General features: G+C 27.5%; 1 protein-coding gene across 4 annotated transcripts; it reads right to left on the bottom strand.

The window, feature by feature from the left end:
* Positions 1 to 4,957: 4,957 nt before the first annotated feature.
* LOC145849781 (uncharacterized) lies at positions 4,958 to 25,558 on the bottom strand. 4 transcript variants are annotated; one of them, XM_082954832.1, is made up of 17 exons: positions 25,418 to 25,558; positions 25,118 to 25,183; positions 24,905 to 24,967; positions 24,752 to 24,823; positions 24,284 to 24,343; positions 23,914 to 23,967; positions 22,104 to 22,237; positions 21,535 to 21,727; positions 21,098 to 21,201; positions 18,488 to 18,629; positions 15,286 to 15,364; positions 14,063 to 15,122; positions 13,628 to 13,729; positions 8,485 to 8,655; positions 7,963 to 8,062; positions 6,853 to 6,963; positions 4,958 to 6,795 (listed from the first exon to the last, which is right to left on the bottom strand). In XM_082954832.1, exons 1-17 carry the CDS (start codon positions 25,539 to 25,541, stop codon positions 6,611 to 6,613), a joined length of 2,820 nt encoding a protein of 939 aa, XP_082810958.1. In that variant the 5' UTR covers positions 25,542 to 25,558; the 3' UTR covers positions 4,958 to 6,610. The 4 variants fall into 4 exon arrangements, with proteins under 4 accessions (XP_082810958.1, XP_082810959.1, XP_082810960.1 ...); XM_082954833.1 differs by having other exon boundaries at positions 24,284 to 24,337; XM_082954834.1 differs by lacking the exon at positions 23,914 to 23,967.
* Between the last annotated feature and the right edge of the window lie 443 nt (positions 25,559 to 26,001).

Raw genomic sequence — 26,001 nt, 5'->3', positions numbered from 1 at the left:
GTAAACTTAGTTTATGTTTATTTTTGACAATAAACTAAATCTGTACAAGTTTTTCGTTATAACGAAAGTAAGCTTATTTATTTAAACTTAGTTTATTTACTTGTTTTAAAGCAAACAAGACGTAAATAAATATATCAGGCCAATGAACACAATAAAGAACTTAAACTTTATACAAAAACGTCTGTCTAATAAGTGTATATTCAAAATAATCGCTAAATTTGTATTACACCCGTTAAAAAACTTTGTAATTAGAGTTTTTTATTTTTCAATGCTTGTATAACTTAACTAAAAAAAAAGAGCAGTTGAAGAATTTATGATAAAAAGTGAATATGAAAATTTAAAGAAATTAGGAAAACCAAAATAGTAATAAAAAAATTTAAATAGGAAACGTTTAATGGTAAGGATTAAGATTTAGTTAAATGATTAAAGTCAAATTTAAGAGTTTTAAATTATCTTACATTTTTTTTTGCATGCGTTGACTTAGACCAGGGTTTCCTAAACTGGTTATTGTATTCGCCTTCTTAAAATATCGCCCCTCTCCTTTTGGTAAATATCATTCCTTTACTAGTTAATTACACACTTTAATTTTTGCTACACTTCTAATATATAAGATACCGCCCTCTTTAGGAACAATTATTTAGATAAAGTCTTATTTAAATCAAGTTTGTAAAAAGATAATCAACGTTTAAAGGGGAGTTTGAAAACAATGAGAACATTAAGAAAACTGAACATGTACAAGTTTAGTAACTTCTTTGTGTAACTGATTGAAAATTTCATAACAACTGATTTTTCATTTACTTCAATCTAAAACAAAAACAAAAAAAAGGAAGAATTTCTTAGTTTATTTAAACAAAATTGAAAACAATTTTATAATATGTCTACAATAACATTAAAAATTTTAATACAAAAATTATATAAAGAAAACGTATTTGACAATACTTTTGCTTTGAGCTATTTATGGAAAAAAACTTGATTAAAAAATTAGATTCAGTTTGCAAAACTAACTAAAACTAGCTTAAACAAAATAAATATAGCTTACAACATGTTTATTAGATATATTACTTTTAGTTTTGATATGTTCTATGAAATTATTAAACTTAATCAAAATACCGAATTTTTTACAATAAAGAAGTTTTAATTTTTTTTTTTAATAACTTTTAAAATAATAAAATGTTTAATTTGTAACAATTATTTTATAGATTTTTATATATTTATTTTCTATAAGTTATTTAAATTTTTTTTCAACCCTACTGCTTTAAAAAAAGGAGTACTTTAAGTATGTTTAAGTAGAAATAATATAAATTGCTTTTTTTAAATAGTCTCAAAAACACTTTATGAATTAAAAAAAATTATAACATAATCTTTACGAATGATTTTTTGTACATAATTTGTTTTAGTCGCAGAAAAAAGTAGAGACTTTTTTTTTTAATTTTTGTTACCTTAGCAAGATAAGTTCAATAAAATTTAAATTTGACTTAACTATTTTAAATTATTGAATAAAAACTAATTATAAATTAAAACTACTTGTCGTAGAAATTTTATTCTAATACATTTTAAATAATACATTTTAAATATAGTAAAGCTATTAAAAAAAACAGTACTTTACGTATGTTTGAGTAGAAACAACTTGGTTTACTTTATCAAAATTGTCTCGAAAATACTTTATGAATATAAAATAACTTTTACGTTTGAGATTTTACGTATAAAATTTTGTACCTTACTTGTCTTAGTCGCAGAAAAAAATCAAAGGTTTATGTTTTTTTTAATTTTTTTTACTTCAGCAAGATAATTTTTATTTTTTTTTAACTTGATTATAATTTTTCATTATAAGGATGTATAAAGTATATCTTAAGAGTTCTAATTGTACTTATTTCAGGAAAAAAAAGCTAAATTAAAGTAATTAAAAAAAAGACTATAAAATAAAAAATAGTAAAAGTTATAATCTTGTTTTGTTACAACATATTACATTAAAAAAAAATATCATAGAACTCATAAATACCTAATTTGATACTGGTTATCTAACACTTTACCTAATGATATCCTTAGTAGTTCGTAATCTAAAGCAGTACACGTTTCAAAAACTTTTTTAAACTTTAAAAGTAAGACATTTTTAATTTTTTGTAAAATATATAAAGTTTTTTATAAATATTGCATAATTAGTAAAATAGCTAAAATATCAAAAGAGTTACAAGTTATAAGCTTAGGTAAAATATTTTTTTTTTACTTTAAAAGGTTTCAATATTTTTCTTACTTTGTAATTCTATGTAAAAATTGTTCAGTTACTTAAACTACAATACGAAAAAATGTAAAATTAAGAAGTTTATCATCATCTCATTTTTAGTTTAAACAATTTTTATAATGACTAAGATTTTGAAAGTTGCATGTAAAAGAAGAATAATAAAACTACTTTACATAACTAAGAGTGTTAAAGGTCTTAGAGTAGTTTACTTTTTTTTCGTAAAGTCATTTAAAATGAAAAAGTAAAATAACTAGATAAGTAACTAAACTTTGTTTTAAAACATCAAGTAAGATTTTTCTTAGCAAAAAATATTAGTTTTAAACCATGTTATAAAAAATATCTCTTTATTATTTCAAATTTATTAATAATAATTCAAATAATATTTTTGAAATGATTTTAGATATAATACTTGTAAATGGTTTCATGTATCAAAAGTCTGATTAATTTTTTTGTACACGTTTTCAGAGTCTATATATTTATTTGTTAGTTTTCAAAGTAAAAATGCTTATTTTTTGTATTTTTATAAACATTTTAACAGTAATACTTATGTAAATTCAATTTATACGTTAAAAATTTTCAGTTTTTTGTACAATTTATTGTCTTTTTTTTAAACAAAGTACTAACATTTTTAATTATTTTAAGTCTATTAGAAAAAATTTAAACAGATCGTCAAAATTTTATATACTATGTTTTATCACTTGATAAGTAAAGTTTATTTTTGTCAATAGCATTTGTTTTATCATTAAACTTATAAAATTTAATTTAATTATTTTAGGTAATTTTTTTTAAATACTAAAACTAGTCTTTAAAAAGGTCTATAGTCTGTAAAATCATGAATACTATAAATACAGTGGTGTTATATTTCGTTTCAGAATTGTTAAGTCTTTTGTTTTTAGTAATAATTAAAATTCGGTTTAATTTATTTTAAGTAAGTTTATTTAACAAAATTTAAACACATATTTCAATTTTTAAAAAAGACATAAGTCTACTTTTTACAAAAGAACAAAATTTAATTTTGTTTGTTAAAAGATAAATAAAAAGCGATACTTAAATATGTCAACCCTTTTTAGAACATTACAAAAACTAAAAAAAACACAATATTTAATAAAATTGAAAGTTTTTATTCTAACCGGATACTTCGAGACGTGGATAGATCGAGTATGTAAGAAGACACTTTTGCACGAAGGGTCATTTTTGCACGAGAGTGAAAAGAAAAATAAATAAAAATAATCTATCTACCAAGGGGTAACAGTAATAAAAATATAGTTTTAGAAAAATAAAAATAATAAGAAGCTAAAAAAAGTTACCGATCAAGGCTTAGAGGTAATATTGATAGTAAAATAAAGCAGAGAATAAAAAAAAAAACTTTAGCCCGTGTAAAAGTAACTCTTTGTGCATATTTGACACCTACCCCATCTAAACCAAAAATTACATATTCTTGATAGTTAATTATTTAACTATTTTTTTCTCCTTTTTACAACTTGGTTGCCAACTATAAAAACTTGAAAAATTGTGTTTATGATTGTTTTATTCAGATTATTTTCGGCTATAATAAAAGAACTATATTCTTAGAAGGTATTGACATACTTTGTAGTTAGATAAATGCAAAAAAAAGTTACAAAACTGAAATAAACAGTAGACCAGCTTTAAATAAACTTTCTGTTACAAAATAATATTGAAGTTAAGATTGAACTTGCTGAGCCATCTTGATTTGTTTGAATGTTAACTAAGCAGTACAAATAAAATATGTATGTTTAACTTATATGTTAAATACTATTTTCAGGTACTCTTAGAGAACGAAAGTAATGTTAAGCTCATTATGGTTTTCCTGCTAAATGTATTTCTTTAACTCTTATTTCTTGTGAAAACCACTTTCAACTAAAATGAATTATTTATGCAACTGTCCCTATTCTTAAGTATAAGTTTATGAAAAGGTTGCTTTTCAAAAGTTTCAGCAATGGTGGAATTGCTAACATATGTTCAGAAAACCATACACATTAACTTTTCATTTGCTGTTTGTTTTTAAAAACTTTTTGTTGTTCAGAGTTTGAAAACAATGTAAATTTATGCGTTTTACTTGAAACATACAAATAAAAAAACCATTGTGGTTTTAATTTAATTAGTTATTTATACAGCTTTTTCCGACTTGTTCAGTTCATTATTAAAACAGTACTTTATTTCTAGATGTAAAAAAATACACTAAGTTTATTTCAATTCGTATTTTTTAATCTGACTCTATTTAACTTTTTATGTTACATAAAAATATAGAATGCATTGACTTTAGTTCATATAAAGGATTATGAAAACTCTACGCCATAGCCAGACTCCACTATTTTGATGAACAAGTTAAATACTGAAACTATTTTATAAATTTCTAAAAACAAATACTTATAAGTATTTTTTTATTTCTCAAACTTATGTTTTAAAATTTTTAAACAGATGATTAGTTTATTACAAAAGCTAAATAAAACAAGTTATGCTAATTTATACATCAAAAACCTGTTGAAGTTGTTTGTAACAAATATTGTCTAAACAATGTAATTAATTTTTTTAAAATTTTATCGTTTAATTAGGTTGTATATTTACTTCACTATTGTTAAATATCTCTTGTTTTTATTTTTAACTTTAGAAAAGTATAACATCTTTTTTTTGCAGCTAACTGTATTTCTAATATAAAACTAAATTAAACAAATAATTACTAAGAAAATTGTAGTTTATGTAAAGTTTATTGACGTGATAAAAATAAGTCATTTCATTAAACTTAGAGTTTCAAAAAATCATTGTACATGAGAAAATACATCATTACAACAGTGGAAAAATTTTCATACCTAAGCTCAACTTTATCTATACATAAGCTCATTTTTTAAGAGTGATATTCAAAAACAACGTACAATAATTGAAAAAAACATACATATTTCAAGTCGTCCGTGTAAGCATTAAGAAATAATAGACTAGAAAATTTAATTACGTTACAGATTAAAAATGTTAAAACAACGTAACAATTTAATAAAAAAGTGATGAATTTCGATATAGTAACCAAATTTTTATAAAGAAAATAAATAAATGTTTAAAAGTTATAATCTTTCTCAATTAGTAACATTTATAAATTTGAAACAAACTAACTAACTTTGCATCAAAAAAGACATCAAAGTTTGTACTTTGATTCAAGATGAGTAGTAATACAGTAGAGGTAATTTTAGAAGTTTGAACAGTTAGGTAGATATGGTTTGTTGGTAGATAAATCTTTTAAAGTCAAACAAAAGAAAAACTTATAAACTCAAAATATATGTATACTTTTACAATCAAAAATATAAAGTATTTCATATATTTTTCCAATTAAAATAAGAGTAATTGTATATATACAATTCATTTATTTTTAGCTTAAATTAAGAAAAGAGTAAATAGAAATCATAAACTTATTGACTTTTCCGTTAGACTATTAATTTATTTACAATACTTAAGTCACAAACTAAAAATACAAGCTAAAAAACATTTAAGAGCGCTATTTGCCTAGGCAGGACATTTCGTAAATGTTTAGTGTCCCTGTATAGTTTAACAATACCTAATAACATAAAACAGTTTAAATGTAAAAAAAGAAGCAACGTGATCTAAAATAATTTTTAGTCTGTTTTAAAAGTCTACAGAATTCACCGTAGTACATAGTTAATACTAGAAATACTTAAATCTAGGTAATTCTGTTCGAAATTGTATAGCGTTAGATTTAGTTTCTGAACTGTAAATAGAAGTCGCTTAATTTTTTAGAAAACTAAAATAAATTATAAAATTCATTTGATAGCTAAAAAAAAAAATGACTAAAAAAATCAGTCTATCATTTTTAACATATAATATATTTGTCCTGCACAAAATGGAGGAAAATTCAATGCAGATTTTAAACGATTTATGAAAATAAAAATGTCAAACAGGTAATACATTTAAAAATAACTAGACAAAAGTTAAAGAAAACTTCTTTCCAAATAACTATTTTCGGAGTAACTTTGTTAGGTGCAAAATTTCACCAAATTATTTACCATAATTTGTTAAAATTAAATGACTTGTATAACACTCTTTTAAACACTAGATGCTTTTGAATTTCATTTTGAAAACCTTTAAACATATGCATATTATAAAAATTTATAATATCATCTTAGTTTTATTTTTGTTTCATTCATTTATATTACATTGCGACAAGTTCTTGTATATTTTGATCAGCAGAGTGATCAAACAAATTTTATGGTGTTAATTTTCAAGTTTTAAACTAAACACATACGTATAGTGAGACTTCCAACCAGTAAAAACTCGTTTTTCGATGAACGTGCGAAAATAAAAACTTATACGCTTACAAGATCAAACTTGACACAAACTATTAAAATATTATTTGTCTTCGGCCATCTTCATGATTCTGCTGTACTCCTCTGCCACCGTCTTCAGCTCGTACAAGTTGTACATGAGCCTGGCGAACAAGTTGTTCGGCCTGTTCTGCAGCGAGCTCGACAGCAGATCGAACACTTGGTCCAGCAAGTTTTGCACGAACAAGCAGTTCTTCAGTCCGTCGCGGCCTGTTAACAATCGCGTGTTATGTTGAGCGGCAGTTGCGGAAAACAATACAAACTTACTTGGAGCGAGGAAGAGTATGGCGCAGAAGAGAGACTTTTCCTTGTCGGTGAGGTTGAAGCTGGCCAGTTTCGAAATCACCATGAAAACCTTGTTGATAAAACTTCCCATTCCTGATTTTTTATGACACATTTAAAATTGTTTAGTATCAGTAATTAGTAACTAAATCATTAAACTATTGATATTTTGCTTGAAATCAAAACCATTAAACAGAGTTTAGTTTTATAGTTTGTAGTGAGCTTTATTTCGAATTAAAAACTCTACATACGTTGCGAATAAAAATTACGCAGCTAGACTTACAATACAAGTTGTGTATCATAATATTTAAACTTTTACCTATAAAATATTATATAAGGTTTTAAACTAAAATAAAAACAATAAAATTCACGGTATTTCTTTGAAAAAATAATTTAACTAACATAATAACTGCTTAAATAAACATAGGCTTTTTAAATTAAGAAGTACTAATTATACATTATATGAAAACTACGTTTATAAATATCAGTTAAATAGTAAAATAGTTGTGTATTTAAATTTTTTTTTTAATTTTTGGTAAAGTATAATAAATCTAAAAGTTATGCTACTAAATTTATTTTCTTATAAGAAACAAGTTTTCAAGATTATGTAGTTTTCTATGAACCGCAATACAAATTATTAAGAAAAGAAATTTTATTTGACTGATTATATTTGTAGATATAATAAGATACTTATTTTGATCACAACTATTGATTTATTTGTAATCTATTTATAGTTTCCATTATAGAATATATTAATAAATTTTTTTTTTATGATTTATAGTACTAATACAATTAAGTTTATTCTTATGGTCAAAATAAACCTTAAATGCTTGTAAAAGATGATCTATCAAATAAGATAAGTACAATTTTTACTTTTGAAACAACAAAAAATAAATAACTATAATATACATAAACTTTAACTTCAGCTTTGAAGAAAAGTTTAGTTAATATACTAATGCAAAGTTTTTGTATTAAATTTTAAGGAAAAAAAAGACTATAAGTGCAACAATCTAGCTATTTATAGTAAAATTGAAAAGATCTTTAATTTTCCTTACTAGTTTCACTTTAAAATACAACACAAACTTTAAAACACACCTTTCCGTATTTTGCATTCTTGTAACTGCTTTTGAACTCCAAAAACTCTAATAGTGTTGTAATTTGGGTCGTACAGTAGACTCAACTTCACAAGTAGTAGCTGAAATTTTATTGTTTACTAAAAAATATAAAAGTATTGTTATTTTAAGTGATATTTAAATAGTTATTAAAAAAACCAAGTTACTTAAAAATATGTAATTTTTTTTTTAATTGTTTTATATTTAGATTAAACAATAGTCTAAAAATCAATATTATGTTAGAGAAATCGATAGGAATGTACTTAAAAACAAAAAGTATAAACTGTTTATAAATGAATATCCTGAGAATTACATAAAGTATCAAACTTAAAAAGGTATTAGCTGCAGTAAAAAATAATAACTAACACGTACATCTCCAATAAAATATCAATTTTTAAGTGAAAAATATCTGTTTAATTGACAGTATCTACTCCTTTGCGCAGAATATAAACCCGGTTCAAGTTCAAATTGCATCTACATCAAAAAACAAACAACAAGGTTAAACCTCGTAAACGGCAGCCTCGATAAGAAGCTTCATGTCGTCGTACTGAATTTGCCTGGCGCCGGGAATCTGATCTGAGAACTTGCACATGTCGAGGATGATCTGCTGGAAGTGAACCTCTTCCACGTAGTTCCTGTGCACCCGTCCCCCAGTGCGTATGTCTGGCAAGTCCACCTGTGGGTAACGAAAAAGTTTAAGGGCAGAAGTTAGTTTTCGTATAATTGAATAATATTTCAGTCACTGAATTGCCTGACATCTAAATTTGTTGAAAAGCATTGATGATTTTTTGACATTAACAGTTTATGTCGCGGGCAATTTTTTTAAGAAAAATTGCTCTCGGCACTGTATAGAAAAAAGTCATCTGCGGGCCGCATTTTTTATATAAAGCTCAAGTAACCTATAAAAAAACTATCTTAAATCGAAAATGAGATAGAGAACGCATCACTAAAATACAATAAATTACTAATTATTAAATATCAATTTTTAATCACAAAAGTTTAGCCTTTTTGTTTTAAAAAAGTATGTTTTTAGCTGACCAGTACTTTTGCAGGCCGCATACTTTTGCTTTGCGATCCGAAATTTACCGATCCTGATTTAAGTTTAAAAAGAATAAAAATTGTGATAATTGCTATATATCACCAAAGAAATATTAAATCTTAATATAGTCATAGGCTACAATTGTAAATATTTTATTTGTATTACAGGGTTGCCAAATGTTTTTGGCAAACTTTTTCCAGGTTTTCAAAATTTCTTAAAGGTAATTTAAATTATACGTTTTAGGGTCTAATTATATTTCAAAATTAAGTTTAAGGTAAAAAACTGTGTTAAATAGCATAACGACATTAAAAAGATATCTTAAAGCTTCTTTAAATGTGTTTATTGATTAAAAAAGTTTTGATGATGACAATTTTTTTTTATCTAAACGATAGATTTTTTGCGTCAAAAATCGAAATTTTACAACTTAACATGTAAAAATTGTTAAAAATTCCAAATTTTTCAGTGATTTTTGATCAAAATTCTATGTTTTTTTCAAAATTACTCAAATTCCATGTTTTTCCAGGATTCCAGGTTTTTTGGCAACCCTGATATTATTAATCTTTAATATAAACATCAAGTTTATGCTATCTAAAAATAATTTAGGTAAACATAATAAAACAGTAAAATGAAAATAGCCACTAAAAAGTTAAATATCTTAATTGAAGTTCAAGTAGTAAAGCATTTGAACAAACTTTAAATCTTAGTTACTACACATGGATGTTAAAATTACTTACATGGGATTTTTTTTAATTGTACGTATGCTTTACTACGTCTGTAAAATCAATTTAATCTTATTTATTTCGAATTTTAACAGAAAAGTTTTACAGAAAATAGTGATAAAAGTCAACACTAACTAAAATAGTTTATAAAAATTGTGCGTAAATTATTCATCTCAAAAAGCTCCTTTCAAAGTTTAATCTTATCTTAATCTTAAAGCCTACGAAACAAATATTATCTGTATTTCTTATTATATTTAAATATTGAATGCACACAGCTATACTAAGGTTACTAAGTAGTAAATTTTAAATGACCAAAGCTTAAAAAACTTCAGTTATTAGACAAGTTTTGAATACATAACCGTAAAAAAAACTATAACAAAATCAAGAGTCTTAAAAAACTTTTATTTTTGAAGTTTTACTACTAATAGACAACTAATCAAAATTTCGCAACGGAGACAAACTTTTGTCCTTGATAAAAATAACTACATAGAATGATCTACTAAATACTGGTAGTAAATATTTGCATTTAATAAAGTTTGTAAAATTAAAACGCAAACTTTCTCATTTGCATTCAAAAATCATCTGAGTTTACACAAAGTTTCTTAGTTTTGTCTAATTCGATAGTTTAAAATATTTTAAAAACTTTTTTTTTTTAAATCGTAGTTATACAACAAACGAAATTTGAAGTTAATCAGCAGTTAATTAGACAAATCAGCGAAACTTTAATTCGAAAAGAGAAGATAAATCAAAAATTGCCTGACTTAAATCGATCAACTCAGCTTCTAAATCGAAAAAAAACAAGCTATTTTCAATAAACTAACGAAAATAAAAGCGCGTGATACGAGGTCAATTTCGTACAAGGAAAGCAAGAAAGTTGAACGGGTTCACCGCAAATGTGAAAAGAGTTCGAAAAGGTAATGCAGGAAAATTTGGAAGAGAAATGCAGGTACGAATGAAATTAGTTTTGTTGAAAAAATTTTACTTTCAGCGATTGAGACGTCTGTCATTTGAAACGACTTCGCGCTAAGTGCTCTAAATTCTTGAATTCAAATCTCTACTAGCCATATTTTAATTTTGTCAATAGTATTTAATATAAGTGGTAAGTTCAAAAACTCGTAAATTAAAAAAATTCTAAAAATTTAGAGTTAGACTATTTTTCTGCTTTTAAACTAGACTAAAGTTAAAAACTTCTAAAAAAAATTGTACATGACTTATACTGTTGGAAATATTTAACATAGTAATTGAATCAGACTCAGTTTATTACAACTTACGTAAAAGAAAACAGGAACTGGTTAAAAATGACTAAAAATGTTGATATATTTAAAAAGAAGATGGTAGAATATGAGTCATATGAGTTTGTTATGTCCAAAAAAAGTTAAAAAATTGAAGCTCAAAGGAGGTTTTATTTTGAAATAGAAAAACCGGCTAATATGCTTAGCATTTTAGTAAGGATTAAAGTAGAAAACACGGACTCATTAAGATTAAATAAAAAAACTATGCCCGAAAAATCGATTAGAAAAGTCTCTAAGGAGCTGTTCAGCCACAAAAAAACTTTTATGGCCTTACAAAAACGTATTAAAAAGCGTTTTTGTGTTTGAAAGCTCGACCTTTATTATAACTGCTGCTTACATAATACTGCCAACGCAGTGCAAAGAGAGAAAATTCACCCGCTGCTCCAAAAACTTTCACAAAAGAAACTAGGCGAATAATGCACGGTAGAAATTTAAAATACTCCACTTTTTTTTTCATAAGCTTAACAGAAAGCGAGCGCGTAATAAAAGTTAAAACAAACAGAATCGCTTTTTTGGCTCGCCAAACAACGCAACGCAAACAAAGGTCCCTTCTTCCTGTCAGAACATATGTGCTATTTCTAACTTTTAAAAATCAAAATTGACACAGTGCGCCGTGTCACACTGCACATACCTCCTCTCTCCTGCTCTTCGTGCTACTTCGCTGCGTATTGATTTCATTACGCAATTATTAAATGGCCTTTTGTGTGTCTGTCTTGTCAAAGTAACTCAGTGATGTATTAAACTGTCACACAAATGAGCTGGAATAAGTCATTACCTTCTTATGCGAGAGCGTGATTTGGTGAGGGATTCGCAAAATTTATGTGTTTTGCATGGAAACATTTTTGGAATTACTTAAGGATAACAAAGCTACTATCGACCTGTGTAAGTATAATTAATATTACAGACTTTGTTAAAATATTTTTTTTGCTAATGTAAAGTATACAGATTTTTTTTTGTACTGAACTAACTAAAATTAATTAGCAGACATAAAATAGTTCAAAAACATCGAATGACTCAAAAAATATGCTTTGCAAAATCATCCAATTTCATCACACAAACTATACTACGAGGCTTTATTAAATGATGAAAATGAAAGTGAATTGTTGTGCTCTTCACGGTAATTTGTTCTCACCTTTTGTCGGATATTGCTGCAGGTTTAAGATTAAAGTGCATTTGAATTTTATTAAGCTTAATTAAACTTTATGAAAAAAAGTTACTACACATCCTATTTTGTGACACCAGTTTAAGTCAATTATGATTAATTTGAACTATCTCTTTATTGAAATGAGGTTATTTCAATATTCTATTGAGGCTTATACATTATTTCATAATTTGAAATTTGATACGTGCAAAAATTTATAGAGATTTACTATATTTCTAAAGGCAACTTTCGATTTATCTACAATTCATACAATTTCGCAAACAAAATGTTTGCTCTAATAAGTTAAAATTATTTACACAACTAAATATTTACTAATAATCCAAAAAACTTCATTACATTTTTATAGTAATAAAAAAAATTGAATGAAATTTAATTTTATGATATATAGTTGAAATATTATATAACTTAAATACTCAAATTTTTTTTAACAACTTTTTTTTTTGAGTTAACGCAAGCAGAAAAAGATATGCATTTAAATTTAAAGAAACTTAGCCCACGATAAAAGTAAGCAAAATAATTTCAGCTCAGTTCTAAGACTAGTAAAGTTTAGTAGCATCTAAAACCATTAGTTAAACTGTGATTCGTACCTTATATTTTATGTAATTAAGTTTTAACATACTCAGTTGTTGCCATAGTGTAATTGATTATTCGGTAGAAATGTTAAAAAAGTATTATGCTTGTAATGTTTTCTAACGACAACTTGTTTTGTTTTCCGCAAAAACTTAATTAAAACTTGCATATTTAAATAGAAGAAACTGGGATCATAGGGGAATTGTGATAGGAAGATGTAAAACACAGAGTTGTAACGGCGACGTCGTTAAAACAAGGGATTTGAGCCCAGAGGAATTTTAAAAGCTTGATATTTGAACAGATTACAATACTTTAGTTTAAAGCAAATGAAAAGAATTTCATGTAGAAAATATAACTATTCGGTTATATTAACTTTCTAGACAATTTATTGTAAAAACTACAACTCGTTTTTTTTGTGTTCTGAAAAACAACAACTATATTTGAAAGTAAACTATTTTTAACTTTAAATTGATTTAAATCAAATTAAAAATACGTAAATGGCATTTATGTTGTTAATAAAAATGAGTTTACTGAAAATTTAACAAACAATAAACTAAATGTTAGCTAAGTTTAATAGATAACTATCACTAAATTACCTAGCATCATATGCAATTAAGTTACATAAATATATTTTAGTTTTGAAAATTATTAACTAAACATGCACAATATATTTTTTCTATATTAGAATTTAATTAGCTATGCATCAAATAAACCTTTTAGTTATGCTTATTAGTTGTTGTTGGTCTTACATAACGTAAGTGATGATTCGTCAGCATAACATATAATGACCAAACATAACAAAACGTATTTATACTACTGAACTAACAAGTTTAAAATTATTCAATAATGTTTAAAATGTATCAAACCTCTTCGTCATGTTTGAAGAAAACATCAAGTGGCGTGTAGGTAGTCTCAAAAGGTTTGCCAACTGTTTCCAAGTAACTTTCAAATATGTTTTCACCTATCGTCTGTTGTACAAATATTGGAAAAAATATTAAAAACAGCAACCACGCTGAATTTTTTATTTTTGAACTAAACAGACATTGGAATATTCATCATACAAAAGGAAGTGAAAAAAACGAGTTCCTACGCAATTGTTTTACATATACGTGTAAGTGAAAGAAAAATCAAGTTTTTGAAAAAACTAACCAAAGCATCTAATGCATATAACTTTGAACACTCATTTTTTAAAGTGTTTTTGACTAAAAAAAAATATTAAGTCTTAGTTTGTTACGACTTCACGTTTCTTTTATTCTTAAGAAAATATTAGAACACAAAAACCATTAGGTATAAAAATTAACCATTGTCGGTTGTACTTGGGCCACGACCCTCAGGTCTTGTGGCTCTTCCTCTTTTTCTGCCGCTTTCTGAAACTTTTGATCTGCGTCTTCTCCCGTCCTCACGGGCGGAACCTGGTAGGCGGGCAGAACCCGACTGGTGGAAGCGTGACTCTGACTGCTGCTTCTGCTGCTAAGGTTCACAGCTGAGGCTTCCGCTTCTTGCTGGGAGTTTCTCCTGCTCGACTCCTGGCTGCTGGCAGCTCGCACGTTCGACGGCTGCGACGCTTGCCCGTTGGCATGGTGGTCTTGGGAGTCCGTGTTGGGTCGTTTCGCCGAACCCGGGCAACCGCTGTCGTAGCTCGACGACGAGTTGGGCCGCGGACCGTTGTTGTTGTTTTCGATATGGTTTCCAGGGTCCGCGTGACCGTTGACGGGGAGCGACGGGCGCGGGTGGTAAATTTCCGGTCTCTTGTGCTGCTGATGGAGGCTGCACAGGATGTTGTACGCTTGCATGTTGGGTTGCACCAGCCGGGTCAGCAGGGGGCTCTGCAACAAGCTGTTCTGGTTGTTCGGAGCTTGTTTTTGTATCCAGTACGGCAGGCAAGAGGGTATTTTCGTGGGGCTCAAGGGGATTTTTCCGTTCAGCAGCTGCTTTTCAATTGCCGAGCTGGCGGAAGGGAACTTGGGAGGGCCGATGTCTCTGGCGGTGAACGCCGAAGTGGAGTTCAGCGCAGACCTGTCAAGTAGAGCAGATCCGCTGCAGCCCGCTCTGCTTTCCGATGAAGAACTGACGTTCTGGTTGAACTTCCTCGAGTAAGGCGGGCTGACGTCCATCTTGGCGCCCATCGCTTCCCCGTTTGCTATGCACCGCATCTTTCTCAGCGGGTCGCTCATGTCGGAGTGCGAGGGGCGGCGCGAGAAGTTCTGGGGCCATGGGTGGGATTGGGGATGGACGGCGGGCCTGCTCTGGGACAAGAAGGCCGAATGTGAAGCGGGCGGGGTGGCGTTGGGCCGGATGGGCTGTTGGGACTGGCTCAGCTGGTTCTTGTACTGAAAGAGAAGCGACACGCCTTGCTCACCTCTGTTTGAAAAATAAGGAGTCTAATTTTAAATTTATTTGTTTAGGTAATAAAAAATATTTTTGGTCACGAAAACTATAACTCAACAAACTTTTTTTGACTATATATTGAAGTAATAGCTTCTCATTGTGACAACTCACAACTAAATCAAACAACCAAACTTACAGCATTTCTCTTATTTCGTTCCATCTTGTCTTTTCTTGTTTCGCTTTTTCATTTTTCGGAATTCTTCCGTACTTGACAGCTGTAATTTTTTTATTTTAACTAAACCAAAAAATGTTTAATTAATAATTGCTTTAAAATATCTAAAACTTTTAATTTAACTTAAGTTTAAAAATTTACAAAAAATGTTGAAATATTTAGAAGCGCATTGCAGAAGGTTAGTCTCTTTTGTAATTACTGATAACAATCAAAAAGAAATGTTTGTATATTACACCAGCTACTAAGCACAGAAAACTATTAATCCTATGTAAGTATGAGCTTAAGGTTTGAGCTGCAACTAATCCATTCAGTTTGATGAAACACACGTTTTATATTCATACAAAAATTAGCCACATAAAAGAGTTTAACTTCATTACAAGCGTGTGACAAAATACCTTCTGGTTGTTCATATATAGGAGTGGTGCTTGTAAAACCATTGGATAATGTCAAATTGACGAATTAGACCACAACAGTTAATTTATTGCTAAAACCTGGCGAGTACTTTATAAAAATTTAGGTGATAATAGTTTTTTGAACATGATAAAGAAACCGAAGCTTAAAAGTTTGATCAAAGGACCTAGTGTACAGAAAGACCTTTCGGTCATCGAACTAATACATTTGTTAATAATTTATTGTAATAGTTAATCTAAATAAATGCTACTTCAAGATAAAATTGCATTTGTTACACAAAACTTTACCTAATGTACAAAAACGATATATATAGTTCTAGCAATTAAAAACATTTTTTTGTAGGTTTTCAATAAAAAAAAATACAAGTTAAAAAAGATAAAAGTTAAGCTTTAAAAGAAATCCGTTAGGTTACCATTTATATCATCAGTATTAAATGTTATTATAAAATTTTATTGTACTAAATACATTTAGAAAATGCAAATGATAAAACAAATTAACTCTACTCTTGAAAGGCAAATAAAGAGCAGAAGCTAAATCCACAATGGCTTTGTGTGCGCATTAAAAAATGGGTTTGACACAAATGTGGGTTTGAAAAAATCAAATAAATTGAGGTTTCGCGTGGCGCTCAAATCTCGTTTTGTGGCAGTGGTCAGAGCTTAATTGCCAGCTTTTCATTGTGCTGCCCGAACGTCGCCCATTTTCCTTCAACTTTGTTTGCGCTCGTTTTTTATGCCGGATGAGTGATTATAGTTAATATATGTTTAACCTCTTTTTTACGAGAATGCTCCGTTTCGCCTTAGTGCGCAAAAGGTATTGTTGCAGTTTAGTTTAATAACGGAATTTAGGATAAATTGAGCATGTACAGTGAAAAATTTGGTCACGGCTTTAAGATTAATTATCTAAAAACTTTAAGTATTTAAATTTGATTAATAAGCTTCATTTTTCACGCTTTCGAATATACATGTAAGTTTTAAACCGTTAAAACCACAGGTATCAGTTTATAAAACTAGTTTTAATTAAAAAATCACATTTAATATTATACTCCATACTTTAAAATAAATTTTTATATTTTATTGCAAAACATGGAATTTATTTATTAGCACCTTGACTGGCTTATTTAAACTGTGGTTTGCCACCTACTTTAAAAACTTTCGTTAAAAGTTTTATACTACTTAAACTTTTAAAATTTAATTTTACATTACTTAAATTAATATTTAATTTACTGTTATAAAAAGTCTAATTTACAAAACTTTTAATAGTTTTAAAACCTGTGTATAATCTAATAGTTTTAAAACCTTTGTATAATTTAATAGTTTTCGAATTTTAGTATGACATAGTTCGAAAGTTATTTAAATTCAGGGAATTTCTTTGCATTTGAAACAAATTCTAATATTCTTAACCATGAATTTTTAAATTTTGCCTTAAATATTTTCACAAAAATATATCTATAACATATTTAATAAATTTACTTTTGAATTACTATATGTAAGTTTTCATAATTATATACTTTTTGTTATAGTTATATTAACTAAAATAGTTTGTAAGCAAAAATAATTTTAAAACTATTATAACAAAATTAAAAAATGTTTGTTTATAACAAGTATTATATCACTCATACCTAAATTTTTAAATATGAAATTTAAAACAAATTATTATTAACTATGTAAATCTGAATTCAAATGTCTAAAGATTTACTAAAATATATTAAAAATGTGACGGGTGAGTTATAAAAAACACTAAAACTTTTTAACTAATATTATTCAAATGTTGGAAATAAAAAGAAATAATTTTTAGCCCTTACCTATTTTATGGTCTTCGAATTATTAAACAAAAAGTAAAAAAAAAAATCAAAAACAATTGACGGAAACGTACAACACAAAAGTTTGTGATAATTTATCACACCCGTTAAATCAAGATTAGTCGCGGGCAAAAATTTAGCGTAAGCATTATTTTTTCATAAATGGCGGAGATAGCTTAAAAAGTTTAACGTTTTGTAAAACTCGATATTTCTCAGTTGAAACTTATCGTATTTTATACTAAAGATTATAATAAAATTTAATTACAGTATATTAAATCTTATCTTATTATATATAAACATGTTTAAACAAAAATAAATTAATTTTTTTTTTAATAATTTTTAATTAAACTTTAATTTTTTTAGTTTTTTTATTTATTACAAATCAAGAAATGTATCAGAAAAATAGTATTTAAACAATTATCAACAACTTTCAAAATTTATTTTGTAATACATTCATTCGAATTTTTTAGCTATATCACAATAAAATATCAAAATAATTTAAGCAACATTGAAAGATTTATAAACACTAAATAGAAAATTACACTAATTAATACTGAAAAAGAAGTAATTTTTTTTCTAAGTATAGCTCTAAAGTTAACTAAAATGACATTAAGAAAGTTAGTGTTAGTTGAACTTTGTGAGTATGTTGATAATCTAAAAATAAACGTAAAACTTTACTCAAAAGTCACATACTAAAACTAAAAATAATTGTATATTCAAAAAAGCATATTTTATTAATTATTGTTAGTAGTGTAATAAAAGTCCTTGAAAAATTAAAATACTTTTAAACTTACCGTTTATATATAATATAACCTTGGATAATTTTATTATAACAAAACATTAATACAATCTTTCATTTGGTTTTGAATGTTAACTAGTTTATTCAAACTTTCAACTTAATGTTTGTTCAATATAACCTTGAAGGTTTAATTTTCAAGCGAATTGTTGCAAACTAACAGTCACGTGACATGCCGACTTTCATGCACTTCTTCATGCGGCACGACTGGCACTTGTTCCTGTTGTCCTTGTTGATGTCGCAGTTGCCGTCCACGCAAGCTCGGTAGCTCAGCGATTTGTGCGTGGTGCGGCGGAAGAAGCCCTGTGTGAAAGAGGTCGAATTAAAACAATCAGACACCAACTGTGTGCTTTGAGCTTGTAAATCATTTCGAGTATTTTATAATCAAAAGCCAAAGCTTTATTGTTGTTTTTTTTTTACTGAAAAATACTCATGACTATTAATAAAAAAGTGTAAGATTAAAGATTAGCCAAAGTATTTTTTCAACCATAAAACTTGAGGATTTGTTAAGAAAAACAACTAAAAATATTTTGAATACGAAAGTTCATTCTTGCATTTTTAAGATATGGATTTCTGGACCACTAGAACTCTTTTATGCTTAATGAGGCATTTCAAATGAGAATTGATGCCACGAAACAAGTATGTTAAAGCAACAGTGCACTTTTTAAGAGAATATTGTGATGCGGCAATGATTTATTATATATTGCGACATTATAACTAATGCATATCACAGTATAAAGTAAAGATTTACTTAAAGTCGATTTTTATTAAAAAGTTTATATTTCAGAGTGAGAAAAAAAACTATTCTTTTCAAAAGAAAAACGTGATAATTTGCAGAGCAACTGAAAAGGGCGGCAATGGAACACATCAATACACAAAAAGCTGAGAGCTTTCTGCATGCATTGCTGTGTGTTTGGGCGGCTCTAATTCCACAGCAGCAGCCTTCGAGAAGCTGGCGACAGCTCAAAACTGCAACACATCAGCGCGTATTGCGCTGAGAACTAGTTTTCACACACACTAACTACAACATCGTTTCTCTGCGGTCGCCTCATTGCAACAAGCCTGTGTGTGTGCCGAGAATTGCCATTTGTTGGGGCTTCGAGTGGACTTTCAGTGCGCACTTTGCCTACTTTTGTCGAGCACAAGAGGTTTTTAAACCAATAAAACGGCTTGTGCTTGGCAATAAGAGGCTACTAGAATTTGTTCCATGAACGCGTTGTTTATTTTTGTACATTTAACATTTTCAAAATGCATTTTCGTTATCTATTTTTTATGGTTGAGCTAGAGTAATTTCAAAAGCAGGCTAATATGCAAACTTTAACCAAAAGCTAAACCAACCATTGTTTATATACTTAAATTATAAAAGAACAATAAATATGGGTGAAACTTACTCAATAGTCTCTCACATAGTTTGATAGATAAATTTGAGTGATAAATAAGAGTTTTATTTTAATTTGTCAAGTAAAAACTTGAAGTTACTTAATCTATAAGAACAAATTATTACATTTTTACAATAAATGCTTTAAACATTTTAAATGCAAACTATATACTCATATAATTATAAAAATAAGTTTTAACCATTTAGTCTAAATTAAAAAAACTTATTTTAAAAGAATCTTATTGGAAGAAACTTGCACTATCAACAATCATTTACTTAAAAGTTTCCTTCAAATTTTTCTTTATTTTCATAAAGTTGCTTGTCAAGTTGCGCTTGATAAAAAATACCTCAAATAGCTCAATAAAAGCAATGTTTACTAGAAAAAGGCATCGCTTAACTCAAAATAAACGGTATTAACCATAACAGTGAGCAATATTTAATTAAATAAAAAGTTTTAAGTTTTAATCACGAATTTATTTACTACGCATTCCAACAGCACGGTCTCTTCCTCGATCACGACTCAGCGGTTTCCTCTTTTAACCGGACAAGTTCAAATAACCAGATTGTGACCATATTTTGGTGCGCCTTTTTGTTTTAAACATGATTTGATTATTTTATTTCGTATTTTTTAGCAATAACTGTCTTTCTTAAATTAACGTTTTTGCTTGTAGATGCTCTCATGAGTATTTGTTGCAACAACATTTTGTTAACTTTTTATAAATAAAACATTAAAGTTAAAATGAGAAAAACTAATGTTCTAGAATAATTTTTTTTAAAGGTTAGAAATTTTAATGAAAAATTCCGAGTTTGTATGAACTCTGTATAAGTCAACAGATATTTTCCTACAGGGTTGCCGCAGATCAAGCTGAAAAAAACCCTGATAGTTCTAAATCGAATTCTTACTAAAAACCCATTCAAAAATCCATTACCAAAGACTTGAAATTAAGTGAGGTTTAAAATCTTGTTTTATACAGGTTTAAACCATAGTTCTTTTGCAGTTGTTTTTTTTTTAGAAAACAACAATAACAAAGTGCGGTTTTTGGTGATGATAAACTTTTTTATTAAGAGCATTTTTATATCAAATATTCTGACTTTTGTCTTTTTTTTGCTTTTCCTGACTTTATGGCAATTATTTTCTTACAATGCCAGGTCTTTTATAACACTAACTAAAAAATGAGTGTTGAATTTAAACAAAAATGCGCATTAAAAAAATGTATTTTTACTTAATGAGATTGTTCCTAAAAAAGGTAACATTGCAATATAATAAAAAATACAATTAAAGCTGATAAAAATTAGATTGATGGGACAACTTACGAAACAAACAATCTCAGAAAAACGGATATCGGTCAAACTTAAATTGTAAACGTCAGGTAACAATTAAATTAAAACAAACCTTGCACCCTTCACAACTGTGCACTCCGTAGTGAACGCCAGATGCTTTGTCGTTGCAAACTTTACACTTCATCTGCATCACCTGGTCGAAATCGAAGTGATGCTCTATAGAAATGTATTATTAGGCTATAAGAAAATGCAATAAATTATATAAGTTAAAAATAAATTTGATACCGTAGAAGTAAAGTAGATAGAATGTATTGCTTTTATTGATCAGTGTTCACGATGAACACTGAAGTTGAGTAAACTAAAACTAACTTAAGATTTTTCTAATCAAAATAGAGATATGTACTATTTTTATCATAAAAATTAAGCTCTGCAGTTAACAGTAGTTTAAAACACATATGTAAATTTCTTGACAAGAGCAAAGAATCATAATCATAAAAGTATTTTTGTCTTATTGATAACACTTCTCTTACAGTTCTTTAACTAACAAACCGATCATGAAATTAATCTCAGCATCCAACAATGGGCAATCCCTCCATTTATTTCTAATGTCCTCCACGCTGTGTTTCGTGTTAAAAGGGCGCTTGTGGATGCGATTCTGTTGTTGGGGATCCACGTTAGGTGACGTGTTTATTGGCAACACTGCCATCTGCGGCTTTCTCACGTTGACATGGTTACTTGGGTGCTGAATTAATTTGTTAGGTGTAGATAAAATTTGTACATTTGATAAAACATGTTAACAACAACTTTTAATCTTATACACACACAAAGGTTAAAAAATAAAACAGTTAAATTTTGTCGAACAATAAAATCCGTTTATCAAAGAAATTAAACAAAACAATAATTTTAAAAAAAGGAACATAAACTGCAATAAAATGTTTTATTACTTTTTCTGTTTCTGTAACAAAAATAATATAATCAACAATACTTAATTTAGGTTATTCTACTAAATTGAACATTTCAAATTAAAAGCTTGAAACTTTTAACTTTACCAAGCTAACTTCAGCTAAAATTCGTGAATGTTTACTAGAAAATAAAAGAAAACAAAGAGGCAATCTTACAGGCTTTGCGAGAACAATTTCAGAAGAAACTGTGGGATGTTGTGAAGATGAAACGAAACTGTTGATGTGTGTCAGCTCATGCGGTAGCTTGTACTTTGTTGCATCGAAATGTGATCTCGCTTGTTGACATGTTTCTATTTGTTTATTAAACGGTTTTACTTCAACATTTTTTTTATACCACATTCTAAGTTTAAATGGTAAGAAATATGTTGATGAATAAAAAAAGTTGGAAAATTTAGTAACAAAAGCAGTACTAATTTGGGCTTGAATATTTTAGAAACATAAGCAGCAATTTCATAGAACTTACAAGTAGTTCAGATTTTAGTATTTATAAACGAAGCAATACTATGCAAAAGACTATTAGAAAATTAATCTAAAGCTAGAAAGGCCAATCTCATAGTTTGTAGAGGAAGCAATCAGCTCACTTCATTTGCTTTGTATTTGATTGTTTATAAGGGAGCAATAAGTAAAATAGTAAACTAACTTGTTTTGTTTTTATATTTTTGAAAAAGTATTTCTATTTTTAACAGTAAGCAAAAAAAAGTTATGATTATTTTACAGCGTATAACATGATTTTTTAAAATAAGTATTAAAATATTAAAATATGATTTTTAAAAATTTTATTATGATTTTTTAAACAAAAAAATAAACAATGATATATTTAATTGTAATCAAAATTTTAAATAATGGAGCAACTTAAAAAAAATTCTTTCAACTTTGTCCTTGTTACATATTTTTACGTATAAAATAATATGATAATATTTAATTCGAAACAATCTATGCGCTATTAAATTTACTGACATAATAGTTACTTTTATTCAAAAAAATTATTTCCGTTATGGGTTTGAACTGATTTGGCACTAAGCTCTATATAACATGCTTTGGAAAAAGCTAAGGTTTTGGCAGTAAACCTCAACGAAAAATCAGATTAGTATCTACCACTGGAGTAAAGGAAACTCATTAGAAAAGAGATTCAAACCTTCCAGCAGATGCAAAACTCCGATATAAATGTCTGGTTGGAGGTGCTCTGTCATTGTACTTAGTGTTATTTCAGCATAATTCATTGATATTAATTGTCGCATTGTTAAATGATGCCTTTATCAAAAGTGACAACAAGATACAGACAAAGAAGAGTTGTTGGTCTCGCCACTATGAACTCTTGTACCAGTACAGGTTTGAAAATTAATCGAGGACAAGTTACGAGCGCATTTTGAAGACTTTACGAGGTAGTAAGTTGGTCGTTGGTAAACATAACGTTGGTCGCCGAAGACTACGTAACAAATACGTTTGCAAAAAATGCGACCTGAAAGGCTTAAGTGTAGGAACTGATGAGTGGAAAATTTTAGCTTATAATTGGTTCAACTGAAAATCTATCATCAGAAAGCGAGTAAGTGAAAGAGTTCTTTACCAGACACATGAGAGCTTAACAACACAATGAAACTATTTAAATTTAACTTTCTTCCAACTTTAGTTTTATATTTTTGCGTTTTTTATTTGTTAGCTTATATACTATTATCAATTATAAATCTTGAAATATTTGTTACGCGTTATTTCTTATACAAACCCTGTAAACACACCACGAATATAGCGGATCATTATCATATTGGAGTATAAATAAAAACATAACAAATTTTTTAACATAGAAAATATTAATAATTTAAATCTAACAAATTCTAAACTAGTTATGATTTAACCGAGGAGTGATCAAGTTTAATTTATATTTAAGATCGATGTTTTGCACAAAAGCTTTAAAAAAATAGAGCAAATCATTTACTAGCAAAAGTTTCTAAAATTGTAAGGGAAAACTAACTAAATTTTTGAGCAAAAGAGTTCAGTTTTGCTTCATGCAGCTTGTATTGAAATCCTAAAACCAATTTTAAAAGTAATCAGAAATAGTTATATTTAAATTTTTTTAAGAAATCTTTTGCTTTAATGTACAAATCTAAGTATAAATGCATGCAATGATATCAATAAAAAACTAATTTGTAAGTGTAACATGCAAACCTTTTATATAAGCTATTTCAAAAGCAATAACCTTTTGTTTAACCTTTTTATTTAAAACATTTCAATAATGTATCTCGCTAAAAGCTTGTAAATTTAAGCCATGGTGACGTTAATGCAACTACCACCAATTAGTATCATTAAAAAATCAAAAAAACAATAAAAAAAAACTAACTAACCTTTAGGAATTACATGATTTGATAGGCTTTCTGAAGTATTCATACCTGCAGCATCTGCAACTAAAATTTTTTATCATTAATTTTTTATTAATTATTAAAAAATAAATTAATAAATTTGGAATAAGATTATATTTTGGTAAATAATTTCTTTTTTAAATCCAAATGTTATACAAATTTTTATTAGTCACAGAACTTATGCATTCTTTGTTTGTACTATTAACTTTGTTAAATTAACTAACTATGTTTTATTGTTTTATATTTAATTTTTGTCTAGAATTATTTAATAAGATCTTTTAAAACAATAAACGTTTTTGAATATTTCTAAAATTTACTTGTTATAAATATAAATATTCAAAAACCTAGTGCTAATGATCAACACTTTACATTTAACAAAATCTTGTTTACATTACACACAAAAGAGAAATGTATAAAAGGTTAACTCAACCGTAATCTTACATAACAACTAACGTATATGCAGTCTTGATGTATCTTTTTTGTGCTGCAAATTAGTCTCCGTCGCATTTATGCTATTATGAGAGCCTGCAGCAAAATTAAACAATTTATTTTCTTAAAATTATTAAGTAACTTTTTACCAAAAATATTTAACTCAATGATTTTTACCTTCGTTGTTAACTTCCACTTTGTGACAAAGAATTTCGGGTGCGCTATGAGTTGGACTTGTGTCTGTTAATAAATGATTATATGATTTTTTTTTACCTAAATCACAAAACTTGATCAAATTAAAAAAGGATCGAGCTTTAACAAAAATTTGGTATCACAGTAAAGTAAAAATGACTAATTAGTAAAACCCGAATCAATAAAAATAAAAAAAACCTAGTGATGAAAAATTAACTTCACTTCTTTCACACTCGCTATTGGCTTTTTGTACAATTCGTTTTTCTGCAAAAATGTGTTATATATTTATTATAAGAATGTTTCGGTTCACATCTAATCTTTTTAAGCTACTTTTATATCAAAAACTTATTAAAACAAGATTCTGTATAAAAACTATGCATTATTTTCTAGAATATTTTGCATAACAAAACTAATAATAGTTTTACAGCTTTCATTCAAGCTTATGATTAACCTATACTTCATTAAATAAATCCAACTATTGTACAAAACAAAACTAACTGAAGTGAAACTCAGTATGGTCAGAAGACTCTTTAGGCGACGGAGTTTTGGATGAGGTTGATGGAGACAACTGGGATTTGGGTAAATCTCCTGAACTATTAAATTCTGTTTTTGGTGCTTGCATTGGTGTAATTTACTTCAAATGCTGTTAAATAATGTATTTGTGAATATTCTTTTATAAGGGTAAAACGCCTTTAGTAAAAACATTCACAGAATAATCAACAAATATTTATTTACCAAAGTAAAATAGATTTAATGATTAAATTACGTATTTTACGCTAGCTGCTATTGTTATAGTTTTTTTAGTTTTAATTGATTTAAAGTACGATTTAAAATAATGATACTTTTAATATTGTATTAAGGAACAAGCTAATTAGTAAAATTGTGCTCAAAAATAACCTTTTAACGTACTTTATACATAATTAGTCATCAAAAACCATGAATAAGCATGTACAACTAGTGTGAGTTTAGGCTAATATTCAAGAATGAATCAACTCTGTCTTTTTATGCAAGCTGCTTTTCAATTCTTTTCAAAAACAAACAAAGAGAAATAAAACGTGAAGTGGGCAGTAGAAAATCAAAAG

Source organism: Thalia democratica, chromosome 2 (genome assembly GCF_965202585.1).
Source record: "Thalia democratica chromosome 2, ktThaDemo2.hap1.1, whole genome shotgun sequence".
Classification (NCBI taxonomy): Eukaryota; Metazoa; Chordata; class Thaliacea; order Salpida; family Salpidae; genus Thalia; species Thalia democratica.
Note: the sequence above shows the minus strand (reverse complement) of the source record. Positions and strands in the feature narration are given on the sequence as shown.

Bases quoted from the DNA above. Each gene is read 5' to 3' on its own strand.
- LOC145849781 (XM_082954832.1), bottom strand. From the start codon at position 25,541: ATGCAAGCACCAAAAACAGAATTTAATAGTTCAGGAGATTTACCCAAA. The intron at 24,824-24,904 runs GTAAAAATCATT...ATTTTGCTGCAG, and splicing joins AGTGGAAGTTAACAACGAAG to GCTCTCATAATAGCATAAAT. The intron at 15,365-18,487 runs GTTAGTTTGCAA...AAAAAATTACAG, and splicing joins AGTCGGCATGTCACGTGACT to CTGTCAAGTACGGAAGAATT.